Below are 14,840 nucleotides of genomic sequence, written 5' to 3'. Positions count from 1 at the left end.
GTTATCTTTCCATTGTTCTTTGTATGGATTACATTGAATGACCCCTGATGCAGGCAGATACACTGAAACACGGATCATGTCAGGTTCTTCGATAAATGGAAATTTGACTACTCAGGGCTTGAAGGCCACTTCTGCTTCTTTTTGGGCTTCTTGATTGCTTTGCATTTTGACTCTCTCTCTGTTTTGACTACAGAGCTTACAACAGGACAAATAAGAAAATTAGAGAGTTTCTTTTATTACAGGACTGATTAAAACAACATGGGTGTTGAACAGGTGAATAATGGGTTAAGATTACAAAGCAGTCTCATATCCAAACAGGAATCTTAGCTCTAGAGTTAGGAGAAAACAGACCTGACGCAGCCTTTCTAGAGAAACTTTGTGCTCACCTGAGGAGGCCTCAAGCCGATCCAGCTTACTAACTAGCCAGTCCAGGTTATTAGAGAAAAGGGCACAGTTTGATCGGTTCCCACGAATCAGAGCAGCTGGTGAGAAAGAAAAGGCGGTAAGACAGAAGCAACATGAAACACGCCTTCCGTTACTAGACAGACACACGAGTGGGAGTGAGACCCCACCAGACTGACACTGCAGGGTCCTCACCTATAGCAAAATTCTGGACTTCCACAACTGATTGGAAGTGTGAGCCCTCATTCCCATCCTAACCCTTGCGTCAGAATGAGCATGACCCCAATCACTGATAAATACTGCAGAGCTCAAGATCCTCACATATGACTGGATTCCCCTCTTCACCGACCCTTACACAAGAGCGCTTAGCCAGGATCAGGGTGGACTGACTACTGGGACACGAGGACAGCACCCGAAGGCCTACAGCAGTAGGGATCCCATTCTCCTCTAGTGCCCATTTAGTTTATCCATTTTTGATAGGTGATTAGGGGCCCATGATCCTTAATGCCTGGAGGCCTAGATCACTGTTAGTCAGCCCCCTGGTCAGGGTCCTTCACGCTCTTTGGCCCCTGTACATTAATTTTGTATGCACTGGAGCCCCAGCATTAAACCCCCCCTCCCCCTCACACACACACAATATTCACGGGTTTAGGATTCACAAACTCGGTTATTCACAAGTCTCAAAACCACTCCACCTCCCAGACCTCTCCACACCTTACTTTTAAAGCTTGGTGGTCTAGCAGTGAAGTAGGGCAGGAATGATTTTCCTATGCTTCTGCCCCATGCAGAGCTGTGAACATAAATGGCTGCTATGAGTTCCCACTGTAGTCTCACGAGACCACGGGAACTCAGGGCAGTCATTTTTGTTTACCGTTCTGCACGGGGAAGGAGCATAGGATGATCATTCCTGCTCCGCTTCACTGCTAGACCACCAGGCTTTAAAAGTAAGGTGTGGAGAGGTCCTGGAGACGGAGGTGGTTCAGAATCGGCCCTATTTGGGAATTTCTCTTATTCATGAGGGGGCTGTGCCCCTACAAATACGGAGGGAGGAGTGTGCATGGCCCCACCACAAGCCAACAATGTGTCCAGTGCCAAGGAGAGCAAGGACTCACCTAGCAGTTCATACAGAAGATTCACAATCTCCTTCCAGGACTCAGCCGCCTCCTCACCAGCAAACTCCGCAAAGTGTGCCGCCGTGCTGTAAACATTCAGCCGATCAATGCAATCCAGGACCAGGGTGATCATTCCCTAAACAGCAAGACACAGGAGAGGTAAAGCAAAAGATCTAAGCATCCCGAGTGTCCCGAGCCTAGAGGCTACCATGGAGGAAATTCTTTCACTGCATCAAGAGGGTAATTCTGTTATCACCCTAACAAAAACAAAAAACTGTGGATACAGATGTTCTGGAGATAATTTATTATATACCGACATATAAAAACATGAAAATTCAATGAAAAAGCAGATTGAACCCCCTACTATTTTGGAATGGTCTCTGAAGCTCCACACTATGTGTGAAATGGAGCTTTCGATTGCCAAAAGACACGGATATTATTTCTCTTCTGTTCGGACCTGGACTGTAATTCTGGACAAAGTGGACACTTTGCTTTAAGTTTATTGGGAGGGGGGGATCTGGGGGATTTGTTCTGTGGAGATGACTCCCTGAAGGAACAACAGGGGGTTGTCAATTGTGGGTTGTTTCAGTTTGTTGTGTTAGGGGGGGTGGAGTTCAGTTGGAGGGACTATCTGATTTATTGTGTTTTTGCTCTTTTGTGATTTTTCATTGAGTCATGATTATGTTTTGCTGCTGTATCTAGAGTTTGTTTGTGCATGGATATCCACATTTTCTGCTTGTATTACTTTTCAAAATTCTAATAAAATATTTCAAATTAAAAAAAAAAAAAGAAAATTCAATGAAAAAAGTACAATGATAAAAATACAGTGGTAAAAATCCAACCGGATTGGATTTTTACCACTGTATTTTTTATCATTGTACTTTTTTCATTGAATTTTCATGTTTTTATATGACAGTATATAATAAATTATCTCCAGAACATCTGTATCCACAGTTTTTTGTTTTCATCGGAGGATTTTTTCACTGTGGATCATTGGGTCTCCCCATTTTTCTTTGTTGTATCACCCTAACAAAATCAGGAAAATAAATTACATATAAAGATATATAATATCAAACACAAAAAAACCACAGTGAAAACTGGCCATGAAAACTTATCTTATTTTTTTTAAATGGTGGTTTTGGGTTCTTAAGAGCTGAGAGACTGCCACAGATCAGAGAACACTTATAGAATAGAATAGAACTCGTGTGCCTCCTGAGTTTTCAGGTGTGCCGCGTTACACTGGGGAGGAGGAGAAGAGGCGCCAGCTGACTGCCTAAAGCATATGCCTCTCGTGGCGCCACCATGGAACAATACAAAGGTGTTCTAACATTCTCATTTTTGTTTTCTATTCCTTTCCTAGTAATTCTTTTTTTATAAATCTTTATTCATTTTTATACGTACAAAATGTGTGATAATACATAAACACATTTGCACATTGAGAATATCACTTAATATTCAGCAATAATACCAAATCTTTTCTCCCTCCCTTCCCACCCCTTCATAATAAGTAATTAAATTACTTTATATAAGATGTTAAAATCCCCCCTCCTCCCTGAAAATGAACACAAAGGATCTAGAATCAGAAAATAAGATTAAATATTGAACTAAGGCCAGTACTGGGCAAACTTGCACGGTCTGTGTCTGTATATGGCCGTTTGGTGGAGGATGGGCTTGGGAGGGCTTCAATGGCTGGGAGGGTGTAGATGGGCTGGAGTAAGTCTTAACAGAGATTTCGGCAGTTGGAACCAAAGCACAGTACTGGGTAAAGCTAAGAAGAAAAAATTTAAAAATTTAAATTGAATCAGGTTAGGCAGACTGGATGGACCATTCGGGTCTTTATCTGCCGTCATCTACTATGTTACTATGTAAGGGAAAAGTAACAACTAATCATTATAAAATTTTGTTAATGGCTCCCACACATCTTGACATTTCCTAGAAGACACACCCCCCTTCTCTTGTGCCGCCTATCACACAGTGCAAGTGATAGACCCTCTCCCCCCTCCAGCTCTCTCTATTGCAACACCTTGTGCAGCACAGCAGGAAGTTAACTATTCCCACCTCTTCCTGGAAGAGATTCTGCCGGCTTCGCAGAGATCGGAGTTTGGTCTGCTTCTCTTCGTGCTGTAGCTCTTCTTCAGGGTGCAGGAAGTAGAAGATGAGGTCCTGCAGGCTGCGGATCACCGTATTAATGGGCAGTTGGACCGGCGCCGATGGCTTGTTCTTCCCACTTAGGTTGTCCAAGCCCCTGCAAGATATGGACACACACACAGGTGAGGCAACCACCAATCAGCCTTCAATATGATTCCTGATCCAATGACCACAGAAATCCCAAGCAGAACACAGGGTGTGAGGGCCCCCAAAGCAGAAGCAGAAGCAGAAGGTTATGCTTGGTCTTTGAAGACAGTTACTGGGAATGCAAGCACACTTTTGATGATGTCATCTGATCGAGCGTGGTGCTGGAGCTAGGGTTACCAGATTTTCCGGTCGGAAAATCCAGATCCCTTAGACCTCGCCCCCAGGCCCACCCCATTCCACCCATCGCCGCCCCAGTCCCGCCCCCCAACCCCACCCTAGCCCTGCCCCCTGCTGCCCGCTCTAGTTGGGCAGGAAGGCATGCGCGCAAGTGACGTCATCACTTTGCCCTCCTGTCCGACGGCGATTTTGAGGGAGGCTTTTCAAAACCCGGACAATGTGCCAGGTTTTGAAAAGCTGTCCGGACCCCTGGACATGTCCTCAAAAGGACATGTCCGGGGAAATCCGGATGTCTGGTAACCCTAGCTAGAGCTCTCCCATAGCTCAGAGAAATTTGAGAAGACTTCTTTGAGCATGCATGGGGGTTTCCACACTGCCTCAAGCCCCCTCCACCCTTCAGTCTGTAATAAAACTGGCATGAAGAGCTCCTGATGAAATATCCATATAATGTTTTTTTGGGGGGGAGGAGTTTGAGGGAATTGGGGGGGGCAGTGAGTGCCTGCTGTCTATGGAGAACCCCTATTACAGGTAAGCAACTTTGCTTTCTTTGTCATCTCCATCCTCTCTCAGGACACCCTGGGCAAAAACTAAAAGACCTCTGCAGAAGAGGACCATACACCAGTTCCCACTGTATTCACCTTTTGCTTTAGCTGGGCCCTTTCAATCCCAGCCATGCACAGACAACCCTCTAGGATCCTACCCTTCCAGCATTCCCTATGCTCGCTGGGGTGGGTACAAACGCAGTTCTATCATGCAAACATACTTGATGAAGACTGTGAACAGGCCAGAAGTACTATAAATCATCCGTGCTGCCTGAGACTCCTCACACTGTGAGCGGGACAGAGACAGTGCGTCATCCATGTGACCTTCCTGATGCAAGATGGCCTAACAAAGACAATGAAACAGAATAAGAGACAATCTGTGAGAACTTCCTGCCCTCCTTGTCTGCTCTCTGGCAGACAAATTCCTTGACATTGAGCTTTGAGGATAGAACCAGACCATCCATGCTCATTCCCTGTCCACACCCATCCCCAAGAAGGCATTCTCTCCAACATCCTTCTAAGTGCTGACCTTTCTCTTGACAGGTCCCAGACGCACAACTTTGTCGGCAGCAGCATAAGTGAGCCAGAGTCCGCTGCTGACGTGCTGCACGAAGCACATGGACTCTCCGTACTTGATTTCAGGGGCTCCCATTCCCTCCACATCTCTTTTGGGTGCCACGTCCAGCTTCTCCTGCAGAGGGAGACAGAGGGGCAAAACGGTGATGGCCAGGGCAATCTCTGTGGTGGGAAGGGTTGCCAGCACCCACCCTCACGCCGCATGGCTTTTACCTTGGAAGCACGGAAACAGAATGCCGTGGTCTTGGTATTGGCTCTTTCGGAGTCCACCAGGATTAGGCCCTTCTCCTCATCCCTTGCCAAATACTTTCCAGTGGTCACATGCCTCACACGGAAGGACTGTCCCCACTTCAAGTGGCTGCCACTCCAGCTGCCACGGGAAGAACAAAAGATTATACAGTCACGCCCATGATCTACATTGAGAGATGTGCTGAAAAACTCTGTGTGTCTGGCGAGGAATGCCAGGAACCTCCTGTACACAGTTGTGAGGGCAGAAAGGCAGTCTCTTATGTGTGTACAGATGCACAGCTAAACAAATAAGTCTTTTTGTTTTAAACTTTTTCTTTATTACCTCTGTGGTCAATTTTCAAAACAGACTTATATGTTTGCTGGTGCTGTTGAATGTGTAAGTCTGCTGGGGGCAATTCTCTAAATGGGGCACCCCCCCACGTAAGTGCCCTGATGCAACATGGACCCTCAGATTCTATTATAAAATTCTAATGCAACCTGGCATCAGTGCATCTAAAATTTAGGCACTAGCAGTGAGCACCAGTCATAGCTCCGGAACGCCCAAGAGCTCCAAAATGCATCAAGAGAACTTGAAACTTAGTATTCTATATAGGTCATCTAGAACAGTGTTTTTCAACCTTTTTATACCTATGGACAAGGCAGAAATAAAAGAATTATTCTGTGGACCGGCGGTTGAAGAACACTGGGCTAAGTCATGGGCCAGACCCCGCCCATCTCTACCCAATCTCCACCCCAGACTCCGCCCCCCTAATAGTACTAATTTCACCTTGCACATCCCGTGCCTCATCTGGAGGCCTTCCCTCTGACATTGCAACGTCAGAGAGAAGGCTTCCGGTTCAGGCACAGGATACCCGTAGGAGCCACTGCCCATGGCTTTGTGCACTGAATCAGTGAGGAAGAGGGAGCCGACTCGAAGATAATGCCGCATCGATTGCACCGTGGACCGGCGGTTGAAGAATACTGTTTTGGGCCTGATGCACGTGCTGGCCCTGTGGACCGGCAGAAAATTTCTGTGGACCGGCACTAGTCTGTGGACATGTGGTTGAAGAACACTGATCTAGAAAATTGGCAACGCCTAGTGCAGTGCTAATTGTAATTCTATAAAGTCAGCCCAGTGTATAGAATTGCACTTAGTGCTGCCTAAGCGGCATTAGGCTTCTCTGGGCATCCTAATTTTAGGCACAGCATATTTATCCCAAGGATCCCTTGGCCTGATTGTGTGTGCCTAACTCAAAACCCTGCCCACGATCCACCCCTAACCGTGCCCACTTTTAGGTAGCGCGAAGGCATAAGGCAGGGGTGTCCAACCTTTTGGCGTCCCTGGGCCGCATGGGCCGAAAATTTTTTTTTTCTGCAGCCACACAAACGCGCAAACGCTGCAGCAAGACAGAGGAGGGAGCCGGCAAGATGGTAAACACCTGGGGGCAGCAGAGGAAAACACTGCATCGCCTTCGACCGGGGCCACACAAAATACTTCACGGGGCCGTAGGTTGGACACCCCTGGCGTAAGGGATTGTCTTTCACGAATGCTACCATTCCGCCTCCATCCAGCAGGGGTCGTTAGCCCAAGAGAGAGTGCACTGCATGTCCCAGAACGCATGGGGCTGTACAGCTCTGTGCTGAGCCCCTTAACAAGGCACCCCTGCTGAGTCAGGGGGGCAGGACTCGGCAGGGAGGTGTTTATCTGCCCCACAGTAGAATCATTCAGAGATGTCCCCTGGGAGGGGAGGTCCCAGAAGGAAGGGGCTTCCCTGAGCTCAGGGAGCTCAGTAAGAGAGAAACTTTCCCTAAGGGCTGAGAGGAGCCCTAGGAAAGACTGAAGGGAGAGAGAGGTTCTTAGTAACGCGGCTAAGGTAAACCCTTAAAATATTGAAATGAAGACAAATTCCAAGAATTAAAACCATGCTATAAAAAGACTTCTGGTTGACCCCTGTGCTTGGGGTGGGGAAGCCAGTGTTTCTGCTCAGAATCTTTAATTCTTGTTGGTTGAAAGCCCTAACTGTTCCTTAACCCTGTAAAACAGGACTAGTTTACACTGCAAATAAATTTTGTTCCGACTCTGTGGGCAGCACTTTTCCTGGAATTCCCGTTCAGCCTGGTCATTGCAGGCACTTTGGATTAGCGCCTACTTTTCTAGAAATGCGTTTTTTGAATTAGGGGCCTTGCAACTAGATCTCTTTGACCTAGCTGGTTGCAAGCTGGCCTCACTAAGAGGCTGATTCTATAACTGGTGCCTGAAATGGCAGATGCTTTGAATAATGGCGTTGGCCGGTGTCATTCACGTTCAGATGCCACTTAGAGAATCACGGCTACCAGCACCTAACTTAGGCACTGGAAATGCAGGCCAGGGTTTTAAAGGCTGACATTTCCGGTGCCTGGGTTTATCGTAGAATCAGAGCCTGGCCCTGCGTTGCTCCCTGAATGGCTGCCGTCAGTTCTCGCGAATCCTACAAGATATGAGGCAGCCGCCCAGCGAGGGAGGGGCAGAAGTGTGAAAACTCACTTCTGCTGATACACCGCTGGACCACCAGAATTAAAAAAGGTACCAGGGTGTGTGTATGTGTAAAAAATTGTTAGTCGGCTTGGATGGATCCCTTCTGTCCCGGCCTACCACTAGACCACCAGAGGGGGGACATGGTACAGGGCAAGCTGGTGGGACAGGGTGCACAGCCTGGCACGGAGTGAGGGGGCTGGGTGCAGAGCCTGGTATATTTTATTAAATATATTAGTACACAATTTGGTTCAGAATGGGTTTTTTTCTTGGTTTCCTCCTCTAAACCTAGGTGCGTCTTATGGTCAGGTGCATCGGTAAATTATTATTTTCCTTTACCCGCACCCACCCTGTGGCTCCAGGGCCTGCCCCTGTTCACATTACCACAATCCTTACATGTTCTGTTTAGGCACACTGAAATGAAATGGGTAGTTGTGGTCGTGGTCAGCACATATATTCAGTGCTGCTGTCATGGAGCTGAACAGATATATCGCACATACGTTTACAAGATATGGGATAATCAGGAAGGGGTAGTTCAAATCCAAGCTAAAAGCCCACTTTTTTTGAGGTTGTGTTTAACTCCTAACTCCCACTCGCTTGTAAAGCACCCATGCCTGAGAAACTCCCTAGCCTCCTATTTGTCTGTTTGATTAAATTGTAAGCTCTACTGAGCAGGGACTGTCTGTAGAATGTTTTAATGTACAGTACTGCGTACACCTAACAGTGCTATAAAAATAGTAGTAGTAATAGTAATAGTAACATAAGCTTTGATTTAAATACTGCTGTTTGTGTTTAAATTAAGCCACTCGACATCATCATTGAAAATTAACCTCATTTTGTAAACTCAGGCAGCCTGTCATTTATTCCTACCAAGATACTGTGACTCACATCACAATACTTTAAAAACTTGAAATTGTTAAAGGGATAAGGGAAAGAGCCCAGTAGTGGGCTGGCATTAAAATATACCACTATATTTACCATCTGATGGTCCGACCTTTTAAGGAGAGGAAAATTTTTTGTTTGTTTGCTTTGCTAGTGAAGGTCTTCTTACCACAGATTGCACAGCTGTTAAATAAAGGAAGAAAATACCACTAGGGTCTTTTATAAAGTCCCTCTCCAAAAGCTTCTGCATAAAGTTATACCTACTACAGGGTATAACTTGTGGATGTATGTACCAATGGAAATCAGTGTGTGAAATGAATCAGTGTGTGTGTGTGAATGAATAAGTGTGTGTCAGTGTGTGTGTGTGTGTGTCAGTGTCTGTATGATTGTCAGTGTGAGGGAGTGTGTACATGTGTCAGTGTCTGAGAGACAGAGAGAAAGAAAAAGAGAAAGAAAGAGAAAGAGAGAGAAAGAAAGAGAGAGAGAGAGAAATATTCACGTAGGTGCCAATCCCATCCCCATTCTATCCATACTGGGATAATTTTATAAGTATCTCCTTAAGTGATAAACACTATTTCATATACTCATAAAATACAAAAAAATCACTTATAAAATGATCTCACCAGCCTCCCTAGAAATTTCCAAAGCCATTTATGTTGTTACAAAGCAATTAACCTGTATAAACTGATTATCTAAAAACTCTGAAAATAAGAACACCAGCTAGTAGAAGGAAAAAAACACATATGTCTGGACTGGTCTGGTGGGTTGATAAGTATGCCTCTTCCATAAACATTAGGAAGTCTCTCACCCCACTTTGTAAGGAAGACCATTCCACCACCTGAGCTTAGCTCTCAACAAAGCCAATCTTATACCTCAAAAAAGAACTGAGACTAGAATGCAGATCTGAGCTGGGAATATACCAGTTCAGTCTGTGTTTTTAATAAGTTGCTTCCTTCCCTTGCATGGCCTAAAAAGCAAGGATGGGTAGTTTAAATTTCACCCTTTCCACTCCTAGCAACCAATGTAATCCATGAGGAAGAGGATTCCAGATTTGCTTTTCTTACACTCCCTACTACCACCTTGGCTGCAACATTCTGCAAAATCGACAACTGTTCTACAAAGTCACCAAATAAACCGGCATATAGAGTGTTACAGTAATCCACTATACTCATCACTCGGGCATGCATAACTGATCTTACCGCCAAAGAGTCTAAAAATGACCTTCATTGCCACCCTGGTGTTAACTTCATATAAATTCACCACAACATGCATGGGAATCTGGAACTCCCAGCAGAAACTGGGGTCTAACTCAATTCCCAGATTCACGATCTCCTGAGGAAAAAGTTTTAAAGTCATCTGTATTGTTGGCAAACTGGGAAAGGATGGAAACTGCTCTTAATCCACCAGTATTGTATTTCACTTTTTTTTTAAAGAGGAAATTAATTGAATCGGCAAAACATTAATGAGACACGAGATCTTTAAGCACTTAAGGCTAGATTCACTAGGGCACGGATCGGATCGGATCGGGTGGCCAGTGGGGCTGATTCACGAATCGCCCTCATGCAAATGAGGGTGATCGGAATCACGCCCCAACTGCCTGCCCAGATAGCTCTATAGTGATCCCAGCGCATGCGCAGACCATCTGTATGGTCTGCGCATGCGCTAGACCTCCAGGCCAGGCAGATAATATTTTTTGGGGGGGAGCCCGTGATTTTAACATGCTTTAAGCCTGCGGGTTAAAACCACAGGCTTGCACTGCGGGGAAGGGTGGGAGAGTCAGGGCAGGCAGGAGTTCGGGGCAGGCGGGGCGGGAGTCTGAAAGCAGGAGTTTGGGGCAGAGAGCAGGGCGGCAGAGGGCAGTCGGAAAGGGCTTGAGCGACTGGCCCTCAGCAATCGCTTGCTTGTAATCAGCCAGCCCAGTCGGTGTTGTAGGGTTTTGGTTAGTGAATTGCGTCCCTGCCTACTTTGCAAGCCATTCCCCCTTTTTGGGGGTGGAAAAAGTACATCTTATGGTCCAAAAAATACAATAAATATTAAAACTTAAAACTTTATTTTTCAATCTTAGACTTATCTTTGTTTTGTTGTTCAGAAGCTATTAGCTCGGGATGTGCAGGATATTATACAAGGGGGGACTCTTCTTGATACAGCCTTCAGGCGAAATATGTCAGAAAACTGACAGGTCCCTTCCCAATATTAACAACAAAACAAAGATAAGTCTGATTTTGAAAGATAAACCCCCCTCTTCTACTAAACCGCGCTAACGGTTTTAGCGCGGGGAGCCGCGCTGATGGCCCGTGCTGCTCCCGACGCCATAAGTTCCTATGACTGTCGGGAGCAACGTGGGCCATTCAGCGCGGTTTAATAGAAGAAAGGGTAAGTTTTAATGTTTATACAAAGTTTAGAGAATTTGCACGGAGCACTTTATATACATAAAAAAATAATGTGGATCTGATGACGAGGCCAGTGTCGAACGAATGCTTAGCCATTGAAAATACTTGGCTATTACTGGCACTTCTGAAGATCCTGAAGAAAAAGTAAAAAAAGAGTGAAATACAAAAGTGAATGTTATGTGAAAATTAGATGCGATACTGTGTAGACAAAGTGCGACAAGGGCCCTTGTGGCATATTTATTAGAGAATGACACGGTGGATGTTACCCGCGGCTAGCTGCGAGTATCTGCGGGTAACCCGCCAAAACGGTGGAGGGGGAAGAGGTGCTCACCGCAGGTGCGGGGACAAGGCCATCCACCGCCCCATGGAGCGGTGAACAGCCTTGTCCCCGCAGTTAAGGGAGGGAACGCGCGTGGTCACCGATCGCACGCGGCCCCCCTCCCTCCTTCCTACGAATCTATCTCCCTCCCTCCCCCTTACGGCGAGTTTTAAGGTTTCAGAGTACTTGTTGAAAGCCGCCGGAGCCTGCAGGCATCGCGTGCGTGTGTGGTAAATATAGAGGAGAAGCTTCCGCCCACACACGCACGCGATGCACACGGGCTCCGGCGGCTTTCAACAAGTACTCTGAAACCTTAAAATGCGCTGAGAAGGTAAGGGGGAGGGAGGGAGGTGCACAGACCGCGCGAAGGGTGCCGAAGGGTAGTGAGGTGGCGAGAAGGAAGGGTGGATGCTGTGGAGAGGGGTTGGTGAAGGGGACGGTGGTCTGGTGACGGGGACAGATTTTTTCCCCTGTGTTATTCTCTAATATTTATCAATAAAGTTACTTTTGAACCATACACCCTCGGTTGATCACTTGACATCTTATCCTCATGACTCCATCGCTGTGTGTCTTAAATATAAAAACATCACAAAAAAATCCAAGTAGTTTAAGAGGCTACAAACGAACAGCACAGCACTGTATATAAAAATGTTTATCATCATTATTATCTGGCCAGCCTTCATCAGAGTAACAGATTTATTGCTTCTGATATTACTCGCCAGTGCTCTGTCACTAATATAAACCACAGAGTTATATAGACACATTTGGAGTGTTCCTCTATGGCACTGTATCGCAAACTGTGTGCCCCGTCAGATTCCAGATGTGCCCCGAGATGCTGGTGCGGAGAGGCGCTGGCTGACTGCTTACAGGATGTACCTTTTGCGGAGAGAGGCATGGCCTGCAGTCCGTCAGCCGGTGCCTCTCCTTCTCACTGGCACCTTTGTTCCTTCTCCTCGCCTTTCCCTCTGCAGCACTCCCTCTCTTCCCACCAGCGGTAATAGGAGGCTCAGGGCCACGGCTGGAGGACATCCGCACCTGTGCGCGACATCATTGCGTCGATGTCCACGCATTTCCAGGTGCCCTCCAGCTGTAGCCCCAAGATTAGCGTGCCGCAGCTTAAAAAGTTTGCGACACGCAGCTCTATGGCGTCCCTCTCTGTTGTATTGGTTTATGTTCTGTGCTGGGGAGGGTGGTTGGATATGTCTGCCTTGGGGGTAACAGAAGACCAAGATATGTTACTCCACCATAAGCCTTGTCCATAACTCAGGCATCAGAAACCAGTATATATATATATATATATATATATATATATATATATATATATTCTCTGGATGCTCTGGGATAAGTGGGGGGTGGGCCTCTGCTCCTTTCCGTGACCCCCCATCCCACCTCACTCCACCATCACCCCATCCCAGGTGTACCTGATCCGCAAGGGTTCCAACCGCCACAGAGAGCGAGCATGGGTGCACACCGCCCCACCCTCGTAATGCGCCAACCTGTTAAACAAGAAAAATTTATTCAAATTTATTCTCCCTGGTGTCCCACAGCAAAAGGAGACATACACTTTCTTAATGTGTATGACCTCAGGACACCAAAAGCCAGATACAAAACAGGAAGTCTCATTGCCCCAATCCAAGCCTAATCCCCCAGTTAGCCACTATCCGCCCCTTCCACCTCCCTTTGGAACCAATGCATGAGGCTTATCTCTCCTCTCCGTTCCATTAACCAGGAGCCATCTCCATCTCTCTTAGAAGATACTAGCAACCTATACTGCGCTCCCCTCCTGCAAAAACTGCTCTGCATTGCTTTGCACCCCCCCACACTTTTGCACTCTCTCCTTCCTGCCACTGTTGACCTATTCTCTGCTTCCTCTCCTTCCAACTTGTACTCCAGTTCAACTCTTCCCTCCCACCATCGGCACTGACCTGCGCTGTTCCTCTCCCTGGTCAGTGGTTGCTATGGTGAGACATTCATCCATGTGTCCGTGAAATAAACGTAGGACATGACCCCCAATCAGGTACCCTAAAAGAGTCCAAAACAGAGAGAGGAAGAGGTGGAAGTGGAGGTTATATGGCAGGGGACCAAAAAGAGAGACACACAAAGTGAGATGTCGGTTTTAGGAGAGGACAGATAGAAAGAACGAGATGTTCTGCTTGAACAAGACATAACACAGGGACATAGATGGAGTCACAGTGACACAGACACACAGGTACCGACGTCCATCCTAGGACTGTACCTTCCCTACACTCGCAGCCTGAGGAGATGGGATTCATGTTCCAGAGGGTCTGCATGAAGGAGGCATCCACCTGCAGGTCCCCACTGGCTGTGGAGAGATGCTGGGCAGAAAGAGGAGGGGGGAAGAAGCCAAGGTTAGTGTCATCACCATGCCTGTCTACAGATAAGACAGCCCAACATAAGTCCCTCCCCCCTTCCCCCCAGTTCCTGAGCTCTCTCCTGCCTTTCATGATTCCCCGTAGCATAGGATCTCTCATGCTGGATCCTCCCAGAGAGCTTCCAGTGTACTCAGAGCCCATCCTCTCCCTCCTGCCCCTACGCGCATTAGTCTAACCCTTTTTCTGCACCCAGGCTATCCCTGCAGATACTCACCAGGTACCGCTCAGAAGATACGCTCACAAGGATCAGATCGTCCCCAACACGCACCTTCTCACCCTCAGAGCGCTGCTTGGAAGCAGGATGAATGGTCCACCAGCAGGCTTCCCCTGGAAGAAGCAGAAGTACCAGAGAACCTGAGCATGGGGAATGCCTGTTTGACTGTAGAGTATCAGCTCTATGCCTGAAAGATCGGGGGACTTTCTCATAGATGGTGGGGGTGTGCATGTGCCCGCGTGCAGCTTGTCTGCGGTGTTCTTTGCTCACATGTTTAAAGACTATAGGCTGTTTTCAGTCCAATTCTTTAGATGTGAGTTTGCAAACCATTGGACCCCTGAGGAAGGCGTGTTCGCCGAAACACGGACCGTGTAGGGTCCGGTTGGATTTTTATCACTGTATTTTTTTTAAATTGAATTTTCATGTTTTTATATGTCAGTGCATAATAAATTATCTCCAGAACATCTATATCCACAGTTTTTGTTTGCCATTGGTGTTCTGTCTCTGTACCATGTGTGTGCGCGTGTATGTGTTCACGCACACATGCGCAGGAGTTCCATCTCTGAGCCTCATAGACAGGGTGCATCTTTGCATGTAGCAGTTCTCTCTGCCCCCCCCCCCCCCCCCAAACACGGGGTATGTGAGCGTAAGTGCAAGCGTTTCTGTGTTTCATGTGGCAGACACTCACCTGTCGCATTGTCCTGTAGCCCCACATCAAAAGCCAGTTTATCTGTCAGCGAACGGGATGTGGTCAGGCAGCAGAGATACTAAAGAGAGGCAGAACACCCTGAGAGCAGC

The 14,840-nt window shown here is 47.0% G+C and overlaps 1 protein-coding gene across 12 annotated transcripts in view; it reads right to left on the bottom strand.

Moving 5' to 3' along the window:
* RYR1 (ryanodine receptor 1) overlaps nucleotides 1-14,840 on the bottom strand; it is a 314,039-nt gene that overhangs the window by 258,963 nt on the left and 40,236 nt on the right. For all 12 annotated transcript variants that reach the window (XM_033954047.1, XM_033954059.1, XM_033954057.1 and 9 more), the window contains 11 exons: nucleotides 14,731-14,809; nucleotides 14,043-14,155; nucleotides 13,672-13,771; nucleotides 13,361-13,457; nucleotides 12,857-12,931; nucleotides 5,318-5,474; nucleotides 5,058-5,219; nucleotides 4,750-4,871; nucleotides 3,573-3,759; nucleotides 1,515-1,650; nucleotides 387-482 (listed from right to left, as the gene is read on the bottom strand). In XM_033954047.1, coding sequence (XP_033809938.1) covers nucleotides 387-482; nucleotides 1,515-1,650; nucleotides 3,573-3,759; nucleotides 4,750-4,871; nucleotides 5,058-5,219; nucleotides 5,318-5,474; nucleotides 12,857-12,931; nucleotides 13,361-13,457; nucleotides 13,672-13,771; nucleotides 14,043-14,155; nucleotides 14,731-14,809 — 1,324 coding nt within the window. The remainder of the gene's footprint in view (nucleotides 1-386; nucleotides 483-1,514; nucleotides 1,651-3,572; nucleotides 3,760-4,749; nucleotides 4,872-5,057; nucleotides 5,220-5,317; nucleotides 5,475-12,856; nucleotides 12,932-13,360; nucleotides 13,458-13,671; nucleotides 13,772-14,042; nucleotides 14,156-14,730; nucleotides 14,810-14,840) is intronic.

The sequence above is a fragment of the Geotrypetes seraphini genome, chromosome 8 (assembly GCF_902459505.1).
Source record: "Geotrypetes seraphini chromosome 8, aGeoSer1.1, whole genome shotgun sequence".
Lineage (NCBI taxonomy): Eukaryota > Metazoa > Chordata > Amphibia > Gymnophiona > Dermophiidae > Geotrypetes > Geotrypetes seraphini.
The sequence above is the reverse complement of the archived record's forward strand: the minus strand, read 5'-3'. Positions and strand labels throughout refer to the sequence as shown.